This window comes from Oenanthe melanoleuca, chromosome 3, assembly GCF_029582105.1.
Source record: "Oenanthe melanoleuca isolate GR-GAL-2019-014 chromosome 3, OMel1.0, whole genome shotgun sequence".
NCBI lineage: Eukaryota > Metazoa > Chordata > Aves > Passeriformes > Muscicapidae > Oenanthe > Oenanthe melanoleuca.
Genome location: NC_079336.1, coordinates 89,369,055 through 89,395,203, shown reverse-complemented (window position 1 = coordinate 89,395,203; position 26,149 = coordinate 89,369,055). Strand labels below are relative to the sequence as shown.

Genomic DNA, 26,149 nt, shown 5'->3' with positions numbered 1-26,149 from the left:
TTTTTTCTCATTTAAATTCTCTCAATTATTAAATTACCTATGCAATGGGAAGTATGTTGTGCTACAGGTGCTTCATATAAAACCTTCTTACTTTGTCAAAAGCAAAACAAACACCCCAATCCAAACCTTCTGCATGTCCTGGCATCTTTTTGGATATATCTGATATTATGCAGCTCTTAGTGCCAGTAGCCCTACAGGACATCTTCCAAGAGGAAATGCAAGGAGCATTAATTCATTGCTTCATAAGAAACAAATGCTACAAGTGCTAAATGTGCAAATTAAACTAAATTGCTTCCTAAAATACCACAGAGTGAATAGAGAGATGGTGTAGATACAATGCCATGCTCCTCTTGGCCAGGAACTTGCAAGTGTCACAATTAGAGGATTTGGTTCCTGCTTGTGTTTATTTGTGGAGGTAATTTCCAAAGCACCTTTTATAGTTTCCTGGGTTTAACCCTCTATGATCTGGAGATAAGTGGAAATATTGTCTTGTGTAAAAAATATGGTGCTTTGACTAATGGAATTTCTGTGATACAAAATTTAGTGTAGCTTCCAATACTTTACAGGCACAGTAATATCTAAAAGAGGGCCATACAAGAAAGCTGAAAAGGAACTTCTTGTAAGGGAATGTAGTGAAAGGCCAAGGGGTAATGCCTTTAATCTGAAAGAGTTTAGGTTTAAATTAGATATTGGGAAGAAATTTTTTACTGTGGGCATGGTAAGGCACTGGAACAGGTTGTCCAGAGAAGTTATAGATGCCCCATCCCTAGAAGTCTTCAAGGCCAGGCTGAATGGGGCTCTGAGCAAGCTGGCCTAGTGGGAAGTGTCCCTTTCAACCCAGACCATTCTATGAAAACATTATTTCCTATTTTCTGTCTTTTTGATGGCTCTTAAAAATATTCTCTTTCCATCACAGGAAGATTATATGGACATTTCTTTGGTGGTTACCAACACAGCATTCTTTTTCTCTCCTGTCACACTTGGATTGGATGTCAGTGCAGCTCTCCATTGTTAACTGGGGATTTGCAAAATCAAAACTATAACCAGAGCAAGCAGATGCTGGTCAAATGGTTTTGTTTTATCACTATTCTAAAGTAAAAGCGATTACTTCTGAATATCTCTCAATTTGTATGAGTAGAAGTGCACCCCAGAGAATTCAAATAGAAAGATCACTGCTATGCAAACCTTTGAAGTTTTTGATTGATTGCAAGAAAAAAGCATAAATGTTACTAATTCAGTGAAAGCTAATCTCATATTTTCCATGTGAACACACCTATTAATAAAGACAATATAAACTTGTACAGACTGATGATTCCTACTCAGCAAACAATATATTTGTGCTGTAGCTGTTAATTTCCAACATCAAATTCTCCATGCCCTTTTTGTGATTATAAAGGGCTTATGTGGAGAAAAAATACTTTTTTTAATGAATCACAGTTATGTTACATTCTGTTAGTGTAGTAACTCAGTGAAGAGCAGTAATGAGGACTAATTTTGTCTACCTGTTTGTGTATTTTTAATGCTGGGGGAATTTTTAGACTTCTTGTACTGTGGGACAGTTGGCCAGAAATTACAGTTCTTTGGCATGCTGTTGTTTCTTAAGATGATTTGCAAAATCCCAGTGTTGGACAATTTTGAAATAACATAGTTTGCTATAAATTTTATTTTTTTAATGAAACACCACATCGATTTTGCTAGAGCTGTGACAGTCGAGGTGAGAACATGGTTTGAAATAAAACTTGGCAAGAATTTGCCTTCTTTTAATTACTTCTGTATTTAGATTTTATATTACTTTCTTGTTGGAGTTACTTTGAAGTGGGAACTACCGATGTTTCTTAAAATTACTCTGAACTAAATTTTTTCTTTTGTAATCCCTCTGTCTATGATAGTTCAAAGTGTTGCAAAACTTTCTGAAGTGGTAAGCAGTGATTATTATTAGTTATAACAGGGAGCTGATTGATATGTGAGAATTTAGTAACTTCACTAACAAAAGCAGGACCTGAAATAGAATAAGGCCCAGATCTTTTCTTCTTGTAAACCCTTGGGTACTGTGTCACCTGAATTATGTTACTGTTGTTAGTATAGCAAATGTATGGTCTATATGCTGCTACTGAATGGAAGATAAGTGGGATGTTCCATAAAAAAAGAGATTTCAGTTTATGGATTAATAGAGACATTGTTGGAGAGGACGCATAAAAAAATTCTTCTGGGAGACAGTGAAAATTCCTCAGAAAAACAAAATGAATAAATGAAAAAACTTTGAGACAGGGATTAAAGAAAGAACTCCTTTGCTGTCACATTAAAATATATACTTCTGTTTTGAAGTAGTATCTTTTTCAGTGAGCATAACTAAAGAAACAAAGGTGCATCTTAAGTACTAAAAATGCAGTAAAATATAATTTGCTCTTAAATTATTTTGTAACATTTAAGTCATGGATAATAGGAACAAAACCTTAAGTAATTTTTCTTTTCCACCTGTAACAGTAGGAGCCTGCAACAGAAAAGTTTCTTTTCCCTCTGCATGTGTCTGCATGCTATCAGTCTGTACATTGTACATGCATAACACTTGGCTTTCTTGTGTTGCAGGAGTACTGAGGGGCTTGCATCCCTTCACAAACTATGCTGTAACCCTAACTGCTTGCACTTTGGCTGGCTGTACTGAGAGCTTGCATGCATTGAACATCTCCACTCCACAAGAAGGTAAAGTAATTTCAAAGGTCTTGACTTCCACATTTCAGTCATGAATAATAAAACAGGAGAAGAGCTAAACGCTGCAAAGCCATTTGCTGGAAAACCCCAACCTAATTTGATGACAAAGTGCATTGCCAGACCATAATTGCTCCATTTTTTGGGGGGTGCGAAAATGAATCAAACTCCATACCCTTTAATGACATGCATCTTTAATAGCTGTAATGCAGATTAATGGGCTTTTTAATTGCTGTTACATTGTTCATGCAAGAGCCTTGTCATTAATATGAAGCATCTGAAAGATTAATGAAAGCTTCCTCATTTTACTATGGCTCAGAAGTAAATCTAGAGACAGTCTGACTAAAAAGAATTGATTGTATGGCACAGTATGAAATTGAGAATCAAACGGTTGATTTCCATGGTTTCTTTTAACCACTAAGCACCAGCAATAGGCAACAATTATTTCAGTGTGATGAAACTGCCAAATGCCAATTGAGTTATTTATTAATTGCTGTTCAGATTTTCCCCTTTTTTTTCCCTAAACACTTTTACGTGTTGTTGTGCTCAAACTTAAAGGTTGTGAATGTAAATTAATGCTTCCTATGCTTACATTAAGAACTAGGGCACAAAGAAAGAAAAAATGCATTCAGTTCTGACTTTAAGGTCTAGGCTGATATGTAATGCACGTCAATTACTAGAACAAATTCCCCCAAAATAGCAGTAACATATCCAACTTCTTTCTCAATTAAACATAAAGTTCACATCTCCAGGTTCTGTCATCCTAAAGCCATACTAATCCAGTTAAAATAATCAGTTACTCCAAATCTATATCAGTAGAGTAATGAAGACATTGACAAGTATTTATTGGACAGTAGTTAATCTTCCATGATGCAAAGTAGTTTTCAAAATTCCCTCCCTCCCACAGTTCTTTGTTTTATCTTCTCATATAAACTAGGTTGTAATACAGTACCAATAAAGAAAATAAAATTCTGGCGTGAAGTCATGTGAATTATAGCCATAATAATTAAAAGGATGCTGAAGTGTTTAACTGCTGCCAAAGCAGGTTGTTGTGCAAGGTGTTGTCTTGATGAGGACAGTGCTGAAGATTGCAGTCTAACATTGCTAGAACAGAGTTTTGATGTGACCACGTTAGTAACTGCCAGCAGCACCAATCAAATCAAAATCCAGTTGTTGCCTCTTGGATGTTCAAGATAAACTGACTGAGATTGTGGCATTCTCCATGAAAGGGTGCAGCCTCTGACAGCCAAATAGTTAAAGGACTCTGTGATATAAACATGAAGCACATTATTTCAATATTGGTGTATTTCTTTCTGCTGTGACATAGTAATTAAAAATAAATTGTTTATGTCCTATTTTCTCAGCTTAGTGAATAAAGCAGAAATCCTTACCTGTTATAATGGAATGGTGTAGGCAAGAGTATGTTTTTTTTTTTTTTCCCCCAGAGATTGAATAAAGCCCTGGGGAACATGTGTTTCATCCCTCAGAAGAATTGAACAAAAAGTCAATGTGTGGAATTTCTATTTTTGGACGCTCTTGTTGCTTGCTCTTAGTAACAATAAATTGGTGATACAGAAGACAGACACCATATCACACCCTCCAGCTATCCCTGTTTCCCTATTGAAACATTCATTACTTTATATTGTTTTCACATTGCCAGGCACTGCTAGTTATTGTTTTAAATTGCTAGCACAGAGCTTGTAAATTACAAGATATTTCTCCCAGACTAAGGCCTCAGCTCTGCTCCCCTTGTGATGTTCACTGGGATTCCTTGTGCTTCTAGTGTATAACTCATTAGAACAGTGAAAGAACTCGACTCTTAAATTATTATCCATTGCCAACTTCCAGTATATTATATACATAAAATCTACATTAAACAAACATTACTAAGTGTATTGAATTATGAAAAATTGAAATAAGGGGTAGTGCCTAAGGACACATCACCTGCATTGGTGATAAGAATGATCTCTCTGCAGTTAGGAATACAAACCATGAAATAAGAGAAAATAATTTGTATTAAAAAAAGGACTGCACTAAAATCATGTACCTCCCACCTTGATCAGTGTTACCAAGCTGGACAGATAAAATTATAGTAGCATAATTATTCTCCTAGAAGCAAAGAGAATATTGCCATCTTTCATAAAAGTTTCTGTTTGGCTAAAAATCCTCTCATAATATAGGAGACTTCTCAAAATTCTGGTATGTTGCAGGTATAAAATCTTTTCTAAAATTTCATCTTATCAAAAAGCATCCTGGTTTTAGCTTGTCATTGAAATGCTTTATTATTTGTAGAAAGACAATATAGTATAACTTTATGCATTTTTCCACCAGCCCCTGAAGATGTGCAATCTCCCACAGCAATATCCTTTCCCACATTCCTGCTGATGAGTTGGAGTCCACCCAAAACACCAAATGGTATTATTACACAATATACTTTATATATGAATGGGATACCAATTTACTCTGGAAATGGAACTAAGTATGTTGTAAAAGGTGAGTTCTCTGCTAGGTAGCATGTCAGATGGGTATTTCATGGTTGCAATGAACAATTGTGTTATTGACCCCTTCTTATTTCAAAGGAAAAAAAAAATTCTAAAATTGGCTGGATGCACTTTAAACCCTGATGGGTTTAATATTTTAAAGCATCTTTTTCTTTGTTGGGACTTATAGAAATTAACACCACCATGGATAGTGTAGCTAAATCTTGTGCCTCTTTTACAGGATCTGAGTCATCTTTTTAATGGTTTTGTAACATTTTGATCTCATACCATCCAGCTCTCAAAGCAAGTAAACTGCAAACTGTTGAAGAAATTCTGTACAGGCTTGATAGTTTTGCTTACTGCCTTCCTTAAATATTCTTAATTAGAGAGATACTGTATTGCTTACCTGAATAGCCTCTGTTTAATTAATTTACTAAAAGCATAAACAATCTATTTTCTTCTTATAATAGCTGTGCCATGTGCCAATAGCCAAATTACATCAGTACTCTTAAACTATTACACTGAAGTTAAGCACCCATCACTTGGCAATACAGTGAAGCATGGTAATCTGACTTTCTATTCTAATCTACTTGGTGTAATTTAATGAATTATCCAAATTACTTGATCAGACAGTATGCGAACTGCAACATCAAAAATAATAATAAAAAAGCAAAACAAAAAGAAAAACCCCCAACAACAGCAGCAACAAAAAAACCAAACAGAAACCCTCCCAAACAACCAAAAAGAAAACATGGAGCTAGAAGTGTCATGCCAGAGCATAAGCACTATTGTGGACCCATCAGAATTTGTATATCTTGGTAGGTACAAGTCAAAATAAAGCATTTTATATAGTACAGCTCGGTGGGGAAAAGGGTACCAAGACCCTACTTTCTTTTTAATGTAAAGCCTTAAAATTCAAAGCCATTTCTGCATCTTGAGTCAGTATAAAACATATTTAAAAATTCATATAGTTCAAATTTCTTTGCCTTGCACAGGCCATAAGGTACTGGTGTGGTGGGTCAGTTTTGACACTGAAAAATGAATCCAGTTAGAGAACCTCCTGAAGGCTGTTGATGATCACTATAATAAATAGTGCACACTTTAAGTCAAACTTTTTCATTCTGTATTCAAAGGTAATGGATTTTTCGTAACCATAGTAACCTTAGTGTATTTCTGGATAAATACATGAGGTATATACATTCTAGTTTTATTTTTGAATATAAACTACCACATTATGTATTACTAATAATATGAAAAATAGGATATAGGTTAGCATAATGACAGCTCAAACTAGTGTGCATTTTTCTTCTGCAAAAAATAAATATTTATCAAAAGTGTAGGTTCAATTAATTTCTCCCCCATCTCCCCAGTTTTCTGGTATTCTTGCAGTGCCATTTATCTTTTTTTTTTTCTTGATTTCCATTAATCTCTCATTGCCATATCATAGCACTGTTCTTAAAATTTTTGAAGTGCAAATAGTTGTGCTTCCAATCTTACTAAAATCATTACTGAAATTTCATCACAGGTGCCTCGTTTTACCAAAATGTTAATCTGCAATCTCTAGATTACAAATGAGCAAGTGATGTAAAACATTTGAAGAAATGTTCACCATAATGTTGGTTGTTTGGTTTAGATTCATGTATGCTTGCAGTCTGAATTATAGCCAAAATGAATGCTTATTGATAGAAATTACAGTCAAGTAATTTTTGCAATTCTTCTTTGACAATATAGAAAAGCCTAAGGCTTCTACCCTTAAATCTTGAGTGATATGTCAGAATACATTCAGCTGAAATAGTCAGACAAAATCTCATCTGGTTCATAAGTTTCCTAGAGAAGATATTGTTGCTTTTATGTAGAAATCATTTATTTGTATTTTACTTGCAATTTTTATATTTTTGGTCCTATTGAGAATTTCATTACTTTGATTTCAATTAACTTTTAGGCAGACATGGATCTAAAGAAAACAGAAAATCCTAATTTATTTGGAAGAGAAGGCTGGTGGATCAGATCATGTTACCATAGGTTGTACACCACAGGACCCACTCTTTTCTATGTGCTGTGGAGATCAGTCTGTTTACTTTTATGTAGCTGAGAGTTTCTCCCTCTGCCTGAGGAAGAAGTGGCAATGTGAGCCAGCAGGCTGGGATTTGGGTCACTAGAAATCCCAGTCCTTGTGAATTGGGTTTATTCAAGATCTTGCTTACATCTGCATATATCTTTAATTTGACCTGGTTTTACTTCCTTTCAGAGTGCAAGATTTTCCACTTTGTAGGCTAGACTTAAAAGAGAGATAACATGATCTTCTTTTTTATTTCCCCAAGGGCTGCAGTTTTATGGTGAAAAGTTGGAGCTTTTGGTTTTGGAGTATTATGTTATACACATCTTGGCTTATTCCATATAATTATCCTTTTGTTTTCAGCATTTGTGCTAGTGATGTTGATGACTTATTGCCTCAACATAATATACTATTGGCCCTAAATAGAGAGAAAAAGTTCACTGTCTCTGACATCTGCTTCCTATTTACTCACCAAAATTGTTTTCCTAGTTTAGGAACTATGTGACTTATTTCCTGGCCAGTAGTATATACCAGAAAGTCATAGATTATTTCTCTGTTTTTGAAGTGTGTTGAAATGTGATGGTTTTCTAAACCTTTCTTTTTAAAAAGACATAAATTCTGTTTAAGAATTAGTACTTCACTGACTTTCATTTCAGACCACAAAAATTGCAATGAGTTTAGGCTTATCAATCCATAACTTGAGGAGTGATATGTTTTCTCAACACCATAATGGCAAATGTATTGTTAGCTTAATTTCTGATCTTGACAGTTGTTGAGGGCTTGAAATACTCATTGATTTTCATGGAAGTTCAAGTGTTTGTTTCCTCTTGGGGTTCAGCTGTAATTAAAAAGGAAACCCTTTAAAAGCACATATGGCGAATGTACACCTTACCACATTGAAAAAGGAGACCCATTAGGCATCCATCATCCATTAGTGCCTTTAAATATTTCCCCCATATTGACAAATTTGGTTTCTGTGTTGTGAGTAATAGAACACTGAAATGAAGCCAGCCCCTCTGCCACAACACCTGTATTAACTGTCTGCCTGTGATTTTTCTGCCTCCTACCTTTATGCATTTGCTTTCTGTGGTGTATGTTCTACTTCCTCATGCAATCTGGGTTGTATTTCACATCCTATACTCCAGTGAAAGCCTAACCTCTCCAAGGGATGAGCCTGGAGGAAACAGTGCCAGATCCCAGGTTGAAGTTCAGCTGTGTGGATCCATGCCTGTGTATTTATGCTTTCAGTTGCTCTGTGTGTGAGTGCAGAAGTTCTGTAACCAAGGCCATCATCTGCAGCTCAGGAGAGTAGCTGCAGTAGGGTTCTGCTCCCCAGAGCTTCAGATTTGACTTCTCTGTAGATGATTAGCAGCTGTGAGGAGTTGGAGAAGCTTGTACAATCATCTTCAGAGCTCTTAACATATTGATCTTAAACAGGTTTTTGATTTTAGGAAAATTTGAGCTGGTTTTGCCTGGGAACAGGAAAATATTCTTCTCATCCAAACACTCACAGACAAAACTGAAGTTTCTACTTTGAAACGTGGAGAATTCTTAATGTAATTATTTTAAGGATATTTTAAAATTCATGCAAGGTACCCCTTCTTGTCTTCTCTTCTGTTTAAATTAGTCTCTGGAATTTACTGCCTGCCTTAGATGAAAGGGGCAACAGGGTGGGTTTTATCCTGAAAAGTACTAGACAGTGGCCTGAGCTGGTGGTGCCAATACCACCAGCAGAAATTATTAAATGCAGAATGTTATAGCATAAGCAGAGATGATCAGATGTTATCTACTTGCCTGTGTTTTTTTTTGTGGGAAACCTTACTGCTTGAAGAAACTTTAGGGAAAAAAAAAAAAAAAAAAAAAAGAGATTAGAGCAAAATATTCCTGTATTCTTAAAAGCTGAGCATTTGATAGACTGAGAAATGGTATTCATTGTCTAACATGTTTATAAAGGGAATTTACTTTATAGGTACTTCAGGAAACAAGACAAAAAAGTATGACTCTATCTGCTCTGAGGTTGGCATTGAGGATGTATGGCTGCATTTTCTGCAGCACTAGGTACTTGACAAAGTTAACAAATTGTGTTCATATAATTTTCCTAGCAGAATCTAATGGTTCTCATCATGAATCTTTAAAAGGAAGATATTCTTATTAAGACTCAGCTGTATGAAACTTATTTTTCTCTGCCAACCTGGAAGAAGTGTTTCCAGTTTTTCAGGAAAGAGCTCGTGTCACCTATGTTACAAGGGCAGACCCTCAACTGAGTTAAATGAGTGCAGAGTTATCCTAAATTGCATGTCCAAGAGTTTATAAAAAAATGTGACAGAGTACTTTGTACCAGGTTTGTGGGCAAAATAATAAGGAGAGCCTTGGAAAAGGTGAGAAAGAGCTGTCTTCACAATTTTTTTTTCCAAGAGCATGAACTAAGCTTTAGGTTATTTAAATTGTTATTTGACCTGAGTGTAGAAGGGCTGATCCCACAAAACCAGGTTAGAATGAGAGCCTTGTTTTATTGCGAGGAAGAGACAGATGTTTGACATCTGTTTAATCAGGGCTTAACATATCTGAACTTTAAAAAATGGGAGAATCCCAAATTAGTACCTGTATTTTTTTAGTTGCTCTAAACCAGTAGTGATTACAGTACACATCATGCACAGCCATATGCAGTGGCTACATTTTAGACAAAAATTGGCAAAGGTTTTGGTCCTTTATGTCCCATGAATAGTACTGCTTGTTTAAATGAGAGTTCATGATAATAAAAGCAGAATCCATCATAATATCAGTATTGCACTGATTGCCAAGTGAAACCAATTGAGCAAGAGAATCCACAGAGTTGTATGTAGAAGATAATTGCAGTAAGATGTAACACTGCAAGATGAACCACTGAGAAAAAAACCCTTATTATCTTATGTTTAAGATGTTGTTCTTGTGGTTACTTTTCAGTTTTCAGCTATAGACATGTTAAAGAGAAGCAGTTTTAAACCCTAAGGATTTATCTTCCTTTGTTTTAGGTCCTGCTCAAAGATAATAGGCAGCTTTTGCCCTAAAGTACAAAAAATAGAAAAATTCTGTAGTTCTCTGGTAAGAGTTTATTTCCCATCTTCCAGGTGGCAATGAAATACTTAAAATACCAAATGTGCTCAGTCTGTTCTTTCAATACAGGTTTTGAAAAGAGTTATTTGCTATCAAATACAGTGTTACTGCTAGATTTATAAATATTATAACCCTGAATGTCACAATTCCTCATTTTTTTTGTGAAACAGAGACTTCTTTAACACCGTGGTGAGCAATAAGAGTTAGTCTTCACTTCTTTGCAGTTAGAATTGGTTATCTTAAACACCTTGCAAACAACCCAGTGAGACATGGCCCAGTGTCTCACCCTTATTTTAGGATCTTGCACTATTGTGCAACAGTGCCAAGCTGATTTTTATATTTGAGTTGGCAATATATCCAGCTGGTAGGTCACATGGGATGTCTTATGAAAAATGCCTGCTTCTCCAGGCTTTATTCTGGCCCTGGCATGCATTTAAGTGAACATCTAGAGGTGCACCTGGCACTAGAGGGCAGGGCACACCAGCCTTACAGGAGGAGCTGCCTTCCTCTGAAGGTTCTAAGCCTGTAAGAAGGCATATTTGATACACCTGAAGTGGCAACACTGACATTGCTGGTGACCGGTGTGTTGTAATTAATTCCACAGACCCAGAATGCAGATTCAGCAGGCACCAAACCAAAGGGCAAATGGGCTGGCTGAGCCTGGCACTCCAGTATTTCAAATTCAGACAGAAAGATCTGGTGCACTCATTGGACTTAATAATACACATCTGGGGAATTTAGAGGGGAGGGGGGCAGGGGAAGGGTAAAAGCATTATGTTTATTTGTAGCAGCTCTGTTGTATCATTTTCTATTGCAGTGCATTAGTGCAGTGTTAAATAAAATCTGCTTATTTAAAATCCTTTTAAATAGTGTTTAAATATTTCCTGCTGATACAATCTGCTAAAGTAGTTATCCTTGCTGCAGATTTCAGTTAACCTTGTCGCAGATATTAAGCCTGAAGCTACACAGACTTTTAGGGACCTTGATTATAGAGCAAAACCTAATGGTGTCATTATAAAACCACAGCTGGACAAGCTTCTGGAGTCCTTGTCCTTTGATCAGATTTGGGTAACACAGCAAGCCAGGAGAGAACTCACGCTAACCCTGCTGGAATTGCTGAGCTCTCAGGTTACTTGAGTACCACTTTCTAAAAATTAAAATGGAACACAAATTATAAAATAAGAGTGATTGGGACCTCCCAATCTTCTGCATGTACCAAAGGGAACTGGAGCAAAATAGCTTCTCCAGAGCTAATAGCTGTAGAACAGGGAGAGTATTTTTTCTGTCCTTTCCCTTCTGGCACATAAGAATTATTTTGGCTATGGGCTCTGTTTACTAAACAAAGAGAAGAAAAGCATTGATTTCATGGCTTGTCTAAATTCCATGATAAGAAATAAAGCCCCTAAAAAATGTAAAACCTCCAAATTATTTTATCCTGTGATATTACTTCAAACATTTTTTAGAATTAGACAACTGTAAGCTTTTTGTTCTGTATTTTCTCCTTCAACATCTAGGTTGGTAAGCAGTTTTAAAGATCCTGAGATTTCTAAGAAGACAGTGTCTACCGAGAAGGACATATTTTAATCAAGAGTTCATTGAGTTCAATTTGTAAAATATGAGTTTACAGCCTTAGAGCCTTTTTTCTAGTTTTTTTTTTTTTTTTTTTTTCTTTATCTGTCAGCAGAGCTTACTTGTCCACATATAATTGCCTTGTAGATGTTCTGCACTGGCATGTGGATTTGTAGGTCTTCTCCAAGATACTCTCTTTGCAGATAGATAGCAAATTCTTATTTTGCAACTTTCTCAGACCAGGTTGTTGTAGAGCTGTGTGTGTGAACCTCTCTTGGGTAAACTGGCCCAATCTTGTCTGCTTTGCTCTTGCCTTTTTCTGAAGGGCTGATCTATTTCTCTGCATTTTGTCTTTCATCAGTGAGTGAGTGTCATAGCTTGTCACAGATGTGAGCTGTTGTCTCCTGGTGGCCACTGTTTGTTACTAAACATAACGAGAACTCTTAAGATTTGCAAGAACTGGGATATGCTTTCTTGGATGTGTTGTGCTCATAGCCTGAAGTACTTTTTGTGGGATCTTATTTTCAGCAGTATGCCTGATAATTGTGGTTTGTCTGAAGCTGGTAAGACAAAATGGTGGTTTCTGTTCAGGTTTTAATTTTTATGATAAAACAAACACATAAGCTTTTTGTTTAAATCAGGTTTTCATCCAGTCACAGTTTGATTAAGTGCTATAGAAAACATCAGAAGCTCTGCAAGGTTTTATGTTGAAACTATAAATAATATATTTATAGATCAAGAAAAACATCTCCCATTTTCTAAAAGATTTTTTTGTTTTGCCAGGATCATTCTGAGATGCTTGGTAAGTGATTTATGCTTAGTTTCAAGTAATACTGGACTCAGGTAAATAAAGATATGACACCTTTTGCACAGATGGACTAAGTCCAAACCTGCTGCTTCTGCTTGAATCTCTAGGTATCCATTTATAAGGACACACCTCACTTAACAATAACTTAATAGGCTTGGATAGAGTTGGACAGCCTTCTTAATATTGCCAGATGCATAATAAAACTTCTGTCTGAGCTTTTCCTTATGCTCTGGAAAAGATACTCATAGTTCTCCTTATTAATTTAGGAACATTTGGTCACCTGACCTGCTAAACAGTTGATGAATATTTAATTTGAAATAGATATTTTATTCCATGCTGCTGCATTACAAAGTGTGTTGGTTTATCAGCTGTGATAATTTGACAGAGCAGTACATGTGTTCTTTTTGACTAGTGCTAGACACAGACCCTTCTCTCTGTACCTGGTATATTAACAGCAGTGGAATATTGATAAATTATGGTAAGGTACAGGCAGGTAACACCACAGCAGAACTTCTAGGTGATTCCCAACTGGGTTTCCTCTTTTCCTTGTTTTTACTGTATCCATGACCATGAGGGTGTTGAGTCATTTACCATTACTGAAATATTTTCAGCACTTTATTTATTGAAAAAACACCAGAAATCTGTAAGGAGACAAATTTATGGAAAGGGAAGACTTTGATTTTTACATGTGTTTCAGACTTATAATTTCAATAAGTGTGAGAAACTTCCTTAGAACATCCATTTCTAAAATACTTCACCAATTAATGAAATTGGTGACTTTTCTGACTATTTTCTGTCTTGCACAGGTCTTGTCTTGTGTGTGAATAATACAAGATTGTATGTTATCAGGCTACAAAATAGTTGAATGTAAGTTTGATTTCAAAAATATAGGGTAGTTTGTACAATTGGAGTATTTTCAAAATCTGTTTCTCTATCCTCTTAAGTTATGTAGAAACATATGAAAGGAATGGATCTTGTCCCAAAAACCATGGGAGGCATTCTAGGATATTTCCTTTCCTGTCATCACTTCCAGAAATTTGACTTAGGCTTCTACACTGATTGCTTAAATTGTTTATGTAAAGCTTAATAGACTTTTTTTAGTCAGAACTGAACTCCATCATGATTTTCACTAGTCTTCCATGGAATATGTATTTTTATGATTATTTATTTCTGATTGAAGCATTTTACATAGTTTGTAATTGGACCCTGAAAGCTGCTGAGGATTTTCCTCTTTTTCTTTCTTTCATTTCTATTGTTTTTATTGTATAAATAGAGTGACACATTAATGTGATGGGTTACCAGGAAATTAACTAGTGGGGAAAAATATTCCAATGAACATAAAGTTTAACATATAATAAGAAAATCAGATTAGTATGCTTTAATTAAGGGAGTAAGGCTTGGACTTGTGGTCTTAAGATGGATAGAAAGGTGGATGATAAACATTGTTATTTCTGTGTTGGATGCTTTGGACATGCCAGGTTCCATGGTTACAGAGGTACATTTAAATCATGTTTGCAGTCTGCATATCTTGATTTCTATTTTTTTTTTTTCTATGTCTGGGTATGTTTATGGCTACATAAGGTTGGTCAGAGGTGACCAGGAAATCTGGTTTATTAGGAGATTCTGGATCCTCATGTCTCACCTATCCAGGATCATTGACTAGGGGGAGTTCACACAAAGGATGCATAAGTGACATTTTCAGTCTATTCTAGGAGAAATGCTAAAAATTAAGGAACTTATCAATAATGGAAAGTTACCCATGTTGATGCAGTATGTCAATAGATTCCTTTGAATTTCATATTAACTTCAATTTTGGAGCTATTTATGATCACTTAATTTTAATAGTGCTAGTAATTTTTGTTCTGATGAAGGAACAAAAATTGAATCCAATTGGCAAGAATTTTAAATATTCTCATGAGCTGGCATGCTAGCCTTTTCATCAGCTCAAGGATAAGTTAGATTAAACATTTCTACTAATGTGTTGTGAATGTTTTGAGGTATGGCTCTTGGGATTTAATATCATTGTTGCAATGTCACATAACAATTTTTAAGCTGTTAAATTGTACTGGGAATTAAAATGCATGTGCAATTTAAGTCTTTCTCCTATGTTTACAGACAGAGAAAAAGAGCAGAGAAAGCTTGTCAAGTAAAACTAAAAATAAAGCGAGATACACTGAATAGATAAAAAGATTGATAAGTAAGAAATGTTACCATAAAAAAGAGGTAAAAGATGTGGCTTAAATATGAAAAGAAGTTGTGTGACAGAGATCAAGGCAAAATAATCAAATGGTAAATAGAGATGGAAAATAATTTAAAATATTTGCATGCAGGACAAGAAAAAAAATCCAAGTAGATAATAGACTAAGTTCAAAACAGCTGAGAGAAATTACAAGGAAACTTCTTCACCAAAGAGCCTGTCCTTTGTGATGCATCTTTGGGTGGTACATGAATCAAAATTGTAGTGGCACAGCCAGAGAAACAAAAAACAGTAAAGCAGCTAGAATGAAATGGATCCTTATCACCAGGTAACAGAGGTTTTGGAGGTAGAACTACTATGGGGAAAAAACACAGTTTTGACAAAATCTGTGGCCTTCATGTGCTTTCATATAAATTGTAGTCACTGCAGGTGCTTTCAGGCTTCAGCAGAGAGGCTGAGGATGCAAATTGACATAGAGATTTGTCTGTTCCTCCAGGAGGTCCAACCAGAGGAGCAGAATGTCATGTTAACTGTGAATCTAGAACGGCCTGAGTGGGACGGGACTTTGAGATCATCTTGTTCCAACCCCCTGCCATGGACAGGACACCCTCCCCTAGATCAGGATGCTGAGAGCCCCATCCAACCTGCCCTTGAACTCTCCCAGGGAGGGAGCAGCCACAGCTTCCATGGGCAACCTGTTCCAGTGCCTTGCCACCCTCAGAGCAAACTTCCTCCTGAAAATTGAATCTAAACACTCTCCTCCACTTTGAATCCATTCCCCTTACCACTAGCTGCTCTCTGCCTTTCTTGCAGGCTCTCTTCAGGTGCTGGAAGGCTGCAATTAGATCACCCCAGAGCCTTCTCTTTTCAGGCTGGCCAGTCCCAATTCCCTTAGCCTTTTCTCCTAGATGAGGTGCTCCATCCCACTAATCAGCTTGGTGGTCCTGCTTTGCTCCTGCTCCAACAGACAGTGCTAGGGAAGCAGAGGGAAATTTCACTTCAGGTCCTGTGTTCTCTGAGCTGTGTGCCCCTGAGTTTCACAGGGAAACTCATAAAGATGATACCAATAATGTAGCATAATGTGGGCATATACCCAGCAATGACTACTAACATAGTGTCAGTTCTCTCCTGCAAGAAAGAAACAGTGGTTATAAAACCCAAACAACCTATCTTGAATAAAAAAATTAAAATAGTGAAACAGTGGGACTGAACAATGTACTGTGTTCTACACAGACAAGATTGGAGCAGGGAGAGGGGTGGGGTGAGAGCCTCTTAAGGGTTTGCCACTTGTGAATTATGCATCTCACTCTCACTAGTAGGCGTAAATGCATAATTCTAATCTGTTCTTATTACTTATTTATAGCATGCAGTAGAATGTAAATTCTGTGCCTCCTTTGTAGAGGCTTAACATGCTGGTTAAGGTATGCAGATATTTCAAGGAGCCTACATAGACAACTTTCTGGGCATAGCACTCTGTTGCCAGTAGAAAGGCATAAACTTCAAACAATAAATTTAGCTAGCTCTCCCTCCCATTTACAGGAGGAACACAGACACGATGTAAGAAATAAGGTGTAGGATCAACAGATAATAAGAGCATTCATCTTGAAATAAACTACTCTGCATTATTATTATTTATGATAGTTACTGTTGTTAATAAAGTACATGTGGGACAGAGGAAAAGCCTGCAACAACCACTGGATTTATGAGACTGGGGACAGATGTAAGCTCTTCCTTTTATATTGCTGGCACTGATCGATTTGTATTTTTCCCTGATGATGGTTTATGCCATTATAACTGTTTTGTGGCTCCTTACTATTGACTTATGGTTGCAAAGCACTTCACAAATGAGAACAAGCTTCTGGACATTACATCCTAATCTGCACATCCTATAGATATGCCATAATACAGAGCAGCTGACTGCACCACCTGTGATCTGTGCACCCACAAACGTGATTTATTCTGGTAATCCCAGTTTAATGCATCACATCAGATTGTGGCAGTTATGTTATCTGATGGCATTACTGACACTACATGCCATAACTGGGTAGTGCAACGTGTCAAGTTAAAAACTTTCAGTTTTTCATTTTTTTCCCTTTGTTTTCATATGTGTGTTTTGAAAGTAAATATGATACGAAATGAAACGAAACAAAAACCCAAAACAAAACCCAAAAAAAAGTAATCAAAATAATTTTGCCCAACCACATGTTGACCGTAATAGTGACTCTGCAGTTAGGGCTGCTTGTTCTACTAAGGAGAGGGAAGAGCAGATAGAAATACAGTATATTTTATTGTGCTGCTTATTTTGTGGTCAGCGGAAAACTAGCTCGGCTTTTGTAGTCTTGCAACAGATTTAACTTGCTATAAATTGTCTTGTTTAGAGCAGAGCTCAGAAGCTGAGTCCTCCCACTATCCTTGTTCCAGCACTACAGCAATGTTTTGGCAAACTCCTTTATCCTCTGACTATAATTCAGGAATACAGAGGTGTTCTGGTCCTAGGAAGGTGATAGTATCTCTTCCACAGAAACTCTTAAATCACATGATGACTTGCCAGGATTGTGAGAATTGTTCTCTGATCATCTCACATGCCTGAGTCTATACAAAATGGTGAAAATGTTACTCATCATGGGTGTAAAATGCAGATATTGCTCAATAAAACTCACAAGCTATAAATCATTAATTTAATCAGCCTGTAGCCGATGGTAGTTCAAAGAGCCCTTGTTGTAGTTTTATTGTTTAGGTTCAAATTTCTAGTGTTGAGTGTGCTTTCTCAAGCTTCTGCTTGTTTAATGAATTGGCTTTTGTTGATTAAGACATTTATTTTTGGGATTAAAAGGATATTTTGTAATTTAGTGCGCATATTAAATTCTAGTAAGAAAAATACACAAATAAAATTGTCTAATTTTTGTCAAAATATTTATTTTGGAAATGTATTTCTTTGATCCCATCTCTCTTTTTCTTTGGCAGAAAAACTTATATAAAATTAAATACAGTGTTAAAGAGTTCTAAGTTGTCTCAGATACAAAGAGAGAAGTATAGAAATCTTGCAGGAATGTTGTACAGATTTGCAAATTATAGTTATGCTTACATAAATATTTTTTTAAAAAAATTATATTGATACTTAATGTCTCTCCCCTCAAGTTTGATTTACAAAGATAACTCTGAATCATCTTGTCAGCAGTAGTAGATGTGCCATGATTTTAGGTGGGGTGAGTGTCTCTGAAAATTCCACTTTCTGAATTTATTGCATGTCCTTTTCCCTCTCTTCCTCTCCCCCCCCACCTCTATTATTGAAGGGGAATTCATGGGAACAGAGCATCCTAATTGCTTTTCTATGTACCACTATCTTATACCCCTCTCTGGTGTGCCTTCTTTCTTTCCTTCTCTGAGGTGTTTTTTGGGTCTTTTTTGTAGCCTCTCTTCCTAAGAAAGTGTTTGTAAGTCTCTGCTCTCTCAGTGCTGTTTTCCAGACAGACTTTATTTCTGCACTCTGTGATATATGCTGCTCCAGATGAGACTGATTGATTTATATAAAATGGATAGTAGTAGTTGCTGTTGCTTACCATATATTCATATATAACCACATCTCACTTGCCACAGCAGCATGCTCATATGTGTTCTTCCACGGGCTGTAAAAGTGGCAGCCTGGCACTTCTCTTTATACAATTACCTCAGCACCAAATGTTAGGTAGGGCTGAATTTTGTTTCTCCCACTGCAGCAAGATTGGAATTGCTTGGGAATACAGGATGTACTTCTGCAGGTGAGCCAAAGGGTTCTTGGTCATACTAATGTGAATCCAGAGTAATTCCATTTTTACAGATGCAGGTTTCAGAGATTCAAATTTGCAATGTATTTGCCTGTTGCAAATATATTTTCCAGTTGTGAATATAAAGCTGAAGTAATACAGAGGTAAAATGGTCAAACCATGCTTTTTTCCTTTTTCACTTTTTGGTCTAAACATTGACTCAAACATTATGGATCTTATGATGTATACTAAAAACTCCTCTCTATTTAAGCTGGAATAAGAAATATAGTGAATGGATTGGAAGCATTCATGAATGGAAATTTTCATTTAAATCTTAAAATCTTCATTCCATATGATGTGTAAAGAAATGTAGAAGAAGGACATTAAAATAAGATAGTGTTATTGGCCACAATTCCTTCTCCTCATGTGCCTGGTAAAAATTAATGTGCTTCATCTTCTTTCTGCTTTCTCCCCCTCTGACCTTCAAACTCACTTTCTTTGTCCAGCTTTTATAATTGAATTAAACTAGGGAGACAGTGAATGTCTTTAATTCTAGTCAGCAAAGAAGTAACTTGGAAATTCAGTGGGTTCATTTGATGCTGAATGTTTGCACTGACTGACTGGCTCTGAGTTGTTTCAGCAGCAAGAGAAGCTTTTGGAAAACCTTCCAAAATGCCTCCATATTTTTCTGATGGTGACTAATGCTGATGGGTTAGAGGAAAACATGTCAGGGATGTTATGGGAAGGAGGGTTCCAAGGTGCACTGTGATTTTTCTGTGGTCAGTGACATGACATGTCTTTAGAGTCACCCAAGTAATTTAGGCAGAAGTACTAAAGTCTGAAGAGAAGTTTAAATATTCTTCTCTAATGTGTCCCTTCTGCTTTTTCTAAACCATGTGGTGTGGGGCACTCCACATGATTTGAGTTTTTTGCAGCTGAGCTCCTTTGGGATTTCAAGCTAGTGTGTCCTAACTGGAGAGTAAGAACAGTGTGGGAAATGTTCCCATAGTAGCTGTCTCAGGGATGTGGCTTTAAAATAAGAGACTGGAATCCTTGTTCTCCAGCTTTTACAGTGAGATAGGAATAATGTGTAAATAAAAAATGCTTACCTGTCTAAGGAAGGCTAAAACTGAAATAGTTTTACTAAAATAAAAAGGAACAATGAAGCCCATTAATCAGGGATGGATGTTTATGTGGCCTTGTGAATTGGTCAGGATGAAACCTGACTTTTGAGGAATGAGTTTTGGCTCAAAGAAGTACAAGACTTTGGGACAATAAACCGCAGAAAGTTTTACTGTGCAACAATTGAGGGTGTAAGAGTATAACCAAGAGACACTGTTATTAAATGTGAAGGCAAATAAACTTGATAATCTTTGCTATTAAAACATAATTCTCTTTAAAAGCTTTAATGTGCTTCAGAGTTGTCTCCTTTCCAGAAGTGAAACCATTTTCAGGCATGTAAAATCTTAAGGAATTTCTTGAAATCATTGCAAACTGAAATAAAAGATCCTTAGTTTCACATTTCTGCCAAAGGGTTTTTCTTCTTGAATATAACTCTTTTACACAGTCCAATACATAACTGTTATGTTTTCATGCTCCCATATGTTAAATGGTTTTGTGCTATGCTCTTTATTTCCTAAGATGGGACCTGGAAGTTCCCTGAATTCTTCTGAAGAGCATAAGTCTCAAAAGGAATGAGGATTTCATAGAACCATGGAATAGCCTGGGGTGGAAGGGACCTGCTATGGACACTCAACCAAGTTGCTCAGAGCTCTTTCCAGCCTGGTCTTTGAGCACTTTAGGATTGGGGTATCCACAACTGGGCAACCAGTTCCAGTGTCTTGCCCTCACAGTAAATTTTTTTCCTTTATAAGTAATTTGGAAAAGCAGAGATATTTGCTGCTGAACAAATAGTTTCTAAAACACATCAGCATGTGTTGACCAGCTGGAAGCCAAGTTATTTTGTCCATGTGCCATTATATCAAAGTCTTTGCAGTTGTTCTTAGAGCAGAACAACAGCTTATGGTGCTTCCTGAAAATAGTAACTTGTGATCCTGGGTTAATTTGTTGCTCTTTATTACTTGCACTTGTTTTTAATGGCTTCACAAAATTGTTATTTTTTTTTTTTTTTTTCACTCTACAATATCACAAAATCACACAAGCATTCTTAGTTATTAATTAATATGTTAGAATTTGCTACTATCTTGGAAGAGAGAGGTTTTCTTCAATTAAAGGGCCAGTTGCATGTGTGGAAGGCTATGGATTGCTAATTTACACAATTTGGTACATGAGCACTTTCTTTGCCTTGATTGAGCTGCCTGGAGCACCTAAGGGGTGTCTTTTGTGACACCTTGTTTTTTCTGAAATATTTTCAAGGAAGTGATTAGTGTGTTGTGGGGCTTGCACATCTATGAAATGATGCATTAGTATAAAATGTCCTTCCAGGGAAAGATGTACATTAGTGATGGCTCTTTGTGAGTCAATAAAATTAAGTGATTTGTGCCTTAGAAATAGAGAAAGCAGAATATACTGTACTAAAAGTTCAATATGAGCTGTTGCATGCTTTCAGAAAATGGTGGAAGGCACAGATTGGTGGCTGATGGAGCAAGCCTGAAAATATGATCTTGACACACCATATGAAATAGATTTTTGGGATTTTTTGGTGGTGTATACAGAAATCAGAAGGAGACATGGTTGTATTGGTGGGGCAGATTTATGGTCCCAAGGGGTTTATCTTCCAATTAAATATTAAGTTACTATGAGTTAATATAATAGATTGTGAGAAAGAAGATGAGAGGACAGGGTGAGGTGGTGACTCTGTGGTGACTGGAATTCTTTAGCAGTTTTTCATTTTCAAACTCTCTCAGCAGTTTTTTGTTGTTGTGCTGCTAAAAATCCCTTGGTACAATGTTGCTGAATCATTTTCCTTTGAATACTGCAATGGGATAACTCTTGTCTCAATTGTTTTCCTGAAACTATGTGGGGTTCTCTGCCCAAGCCATGTGAGTGCTCACCAAGACAAGATGTTGCCTTTTGTGGTCCTTAGAGTAGCTGCCTGAAACCAGGGAGAGTGGAAACAGGAGGAAGAGGGGGAAAAGAAGAGTGTGTGGATCTCTTGCAGTAAATCTAAATATAAAATACGAGTGTTACAGATAAATTAAAATATTGTAGTTATTACCAGTGTGTTTTTTTTTAAATTGGGATATATTCTGGCAACTAAATGAGAAAGCTCATGTTTTGTTAAATCTCTAATTTTAGTTGGGTTTTTGTTTGTTTTTATTTTTTTTTTTGACTGTACTAATTATCTTTTTGTACTTTTTTTTAGTAACATCTATCAAATTCTATGCTAAAAGTGGCACTGTACTGTTGCATATTATCTTTCAATGACTACCCATTAAATTTGATCAAAGCAAGTGAGTGTTCTTATTGACCATGCAAACAGGGTCATTCTTTATTCTTTCTGTCTCATGCATTGATTGAGCTCTCAGGACTTGTGCAGGTGGTTATTAGAAAGGGAGGGATACCAACCACTAGAGTTGGTTATATCTAATAAATGTAGTGGTATGCAAATATCCATTTTAATGATAGTCACTACAGTTCACAGTTCTCTTGCTGATGCATGAGTTAGAAAATTATTTAGTTTGTTTGTGTTGCCTCTGAGGTCAGAGAGATGAAAAGGCTGATCCTTCCTTTCTCTTCACTCCACCTTTTTCTTCAGGGAAAGTAGGTAATGGGTTTAAAACAGATATGTGGGATTTTATTTTAGTGTTCTTTCCTTTGTTCTGCTTTTGGCACAAAAAATGCAGAATTATTTTTCTGTCTACCTTCTTCTTTAATACAATGACTTGAGGGAATCCTGCCCTCAAAAAAGCATCTTTGTCTTTTCATGCTTTTTTTGTTCTTCTGAGTCTAGAAATGAAAACAAGGCCAAATCCTGAATTTAGTTTTTTTTTCATCAGTGAACTTCTGAAATTTCTAGGCTTAGCTTTATATTGGTAAGAAATAAGTGTTTTCAGTGAATAGTTATTGGAATATTGAAATAAGAAACATTTGATCTTTAAATTAACTCAGGGAATTGGAATTGTGGAACAGATTTGAATATGACCTGATCAAGAAAATTTTTAAGAAAAAAAATTCAGGTTTTGCTGTAGGTTTAAAATTAGTAATTGTGTCCTTACTGGGTTCGTTTTGTAAATTGAGCTCAATGAAATTCATCCAGCAACAACGTGAAATCAATTGTAAAGTAACATATAATTCACACCCTGTATTGTAAATTATGCTTTGTTTGACATTAGTCACTGGGTTTTCCATGCACTGGGGTGCATTTTCTGTTAACACATTTCCACATAATGCTGTGGATCTGTTCATAATGTGTTTGAGAGAGATCTGCTTTTCATGTCCACAATTGCCTACATTTGATCTTATGCAAATCATGCAATCAAGCAAATGGAAAGCAAGGCATTGTTGCTAGAGAACCTTGACAAACAGTGGCTTTGTAGTTTTAAGAACCTCCTCCCTCTTTCAAATTCATGTTTGTATCCATAGCTGTTTGAATCCAGTGATCCGCTATGAAACACTTTGAACTTGAAATAGGAAAATATCTCCCAAATTAGGTTGTGATGAATAATTGTATTGATTGGGATGTAATATAATTTTTATTGTTTAGTTTGTCAGTTTCTGCTTCTAACCTCTTAGAAATACTGCTTACCCTATATTTGCTGGCTCATCCAAACATTGTAGTCTGTGGAGAGATTTTAATGATGGCAAAACTCCTACTTGAATGACATTGCTAAACCTTGAATTTCTTTGTTTTCTTCTCCTGCTTACAAAAACATAAATTTTCTTTTCAGCCTTTATCCCACCTGAATCTTTGAGATTCCATTGAAAATGTCTATTAAGTAGTCAAAATACTTAGTTATTAGTTAAGAAATCAAGATGAGGAATAAATATTTTCTTTTATTCTGGTGACATGTTGCTTTTTAAACATATTTTATATTTCAACTATTTTTTAAACTCTCCTATCTGTCCCTCCCCTTTCACTATGTTTTTCATCTGATCTCAAATGATCTCTGCACTCATATGTGCTGTATTTCCATTCCTTGCTATTGTTTTTTTTAAAACTTTACATATTTCCCTGTCTTTTCTTTTTGCTTTTTCCATTACTGGTACTGGGACACACAAGGTAACTTATAGTCAATTGTTTTTCTCAGGGAGGAAATAAAACATTTCCCATCTTCCATTCCCTTAGTCCTTGAAAAAATTCTTTCCTCTTCAAAGTACACAAGGTATTTCCACAAAGGTATGCCTGTCAGTAGTCTCATCAGCTATAGTCTGCATCAAATTAGGGTTTCAGTACGAGCTACCTTTTAAAAAATAGTAGTTCCAGATGTGGAATCTGACAAGGAAAAGAATGATCCACCATAAACAAATGGAAAAGGAGAAATCAACCTTTTGTTTTTCCTTCTCTTGGGTTATATTCACTGTTTTCCCTTCCCTTGGGTTATATTCACTCTTTTTGGTGAAGCTCTACCATATACATTCAACTTTGAGAGGAGAATGCATAACCAGTATCTAGGAGATTATGAATTATACAGTTCCATGAATTGCTTTCGTCTATTCATTTTAGGATTGCAGAAAGTAAAATCCTTGTGGTCACTTGTTTGCCCACCTACAACATGTAATATGTAATACTTGTGTCACAGACTTTCAGCTCCCTTTCCTGGCTTCTCCCATGGCAGCTGCAGGGAGCAGGGGACCCAGGGAGGTGTACAATAATGAAGGCAACACAGCCAGTGCAGTTTGTGGAGTTTCCCTGCATGCTGAGCCAGCTTGAGCACCTGCTCTGGAGTGTGCTTCCCCCTCTCACTGACTTAAGCACTGCTTAACCCTGGTAGAATCAGTTCCATTATGTTGATTAAACATGTCACTGTTGCAGACATTCACTTGATGATTTTTTGTAGCTGCAGCATTTTTTTTAACTCACACTTTGACATGTGCTCCATGGAACAATACCACTGAGTGATATGGTATTTTCAATAAAAAGGTACAAGTTCATTCTCTCCTTACACAGAGTTGAGCAAATCAGAAGAAATTACATTCCTGCAGGGACTGGAGATGTTACGTAAGGGAAAAAAAAAAGAGAGAAAATTTGGGTCTGCACCATCTCTGCCTTGGTGATGTCTTTGTCATCCAACAGGACTTTTTAATTTGTGCTCAAGAATATTTTTTTAAAAATATAGTTTAATATTATTGGGCTCTGAAAACACTACCATTTGTTACATCTTAACAAAACCACAGAACTTTTCTGAGATACTGGAAACGTGTATCTATTGAACAAACATTTTACCTGTATACATTTTACAGTTGCCAAAACCTCAGTTGTAAATTCCTTCTTAAAAGATTTGCTAGTAAAAGTCTCTGATTTGTATTTTAATGAAAAAAGAGAAAGGAAAATATTAGAAAATTATGTCAGCATTAATTTCATGCTGCAATTTTTCTAACAAACATTCCTGTATTAGTATAGGGAAGAATATATGATATTTTGGAATATTTTTTCCTCAAAAATGCTATATTTTATTCACCATTTTCTGCAGGGATTGAAACTCAAGATCGTTTCAAAATTAATAGCCATTGAACAGTTGTTTTGCTATAGGATTAGATGGGTTGTCTTTACTGGAATGTATTTTACAATTGTTTGGTGTTCATGCAGCTGAAGACAAACAGGCAAAGAGAGAAGGGATCAGTATGGGAGGTGGCAACAATGAGCTGCCTTTGTGTTCATGCTTGTAGTGAAATCTGCATGGAGTGAATCGTTGTATGTATCAATGCTTGACATTAATGTTTCATACAGCACATTTGAAAAAAAATATGTATAATCCAGCTGTGTTAATGAACCTGTACTTGTTTTTCCATTACTTTAATTTGATTTGATTTAATCATCTCAAAGGTGTTCATTTGCCGCTGTAGCAAATTGATGTAGTATGTAGCACCTAAAAATCTAATTACTTTTTTTTTTTTTTTTTTGGGTTGGTTGGTGTACATTTTGGTGTAAATGGAGTACAGTGGGGCTGGCTGTCTCAGCCAAAGCACACCCCACTGATCTATGAGTAGTCAATATTTACTGTTTTCTACTACTAAAGAACCAGTACCTATTCATTCCTCTGGGGCAAACCTGAAACATTTAAGAGATACACGTCCCCCTTCCTCTTGATTTTCTAAACTAGTGTCTGAAAGCTACAGAACAACAAGTTGAAATGAACACACCACACAAATTGCTATTCATTTTTCGCCCTAGATTTGGCAGTTTTCACACCACACCAGTTCCTGCTCACTGCCTGCACGCTTGCTGGCTGCACAAACAGTTCCCAGGTCACCTTGTTTACGGCACAGCTGCCACCATCTCACGTAGATGCCCCGGTGCTGACGGTTTTGGATTCTAGAACAATATATGTACAGTAAGTAAGGATTTCTTCTTTCCTGACAACACAATAGTGCATC

The 26,149-nt window shown here is 36.2% G+C and overlaps 1 protein-coding gene across 1 annotated transcript in view; it reads left to right on the top strand.

The window, feature by feature from the left end:
• Positions 1 to 26,149, top strand: part of USH2A (usherin) — a 365,445-nt gene that overhangs the window by 158,832 nt on the left and 180,464 nt on the right. The window contains exons 31-33 of the mRNA XM_056487445.1: positions 2,587 to 2,700; positions 5,038 to 5,199; positions 25,947 to 26,106. Of these exons, the coding sequence (XP_056343420.1) occupies positions 2,587 to 2,700; positions 5,038 to 5,199; positions 25,947 to 26,106 (436 nt within the window). The remainder of the gene's footprint in view (positions 1 to 2,586; positions 2,701 to 5,037; positions 5,200 to 25,946; positions 26,107 to 26,149) is intronic.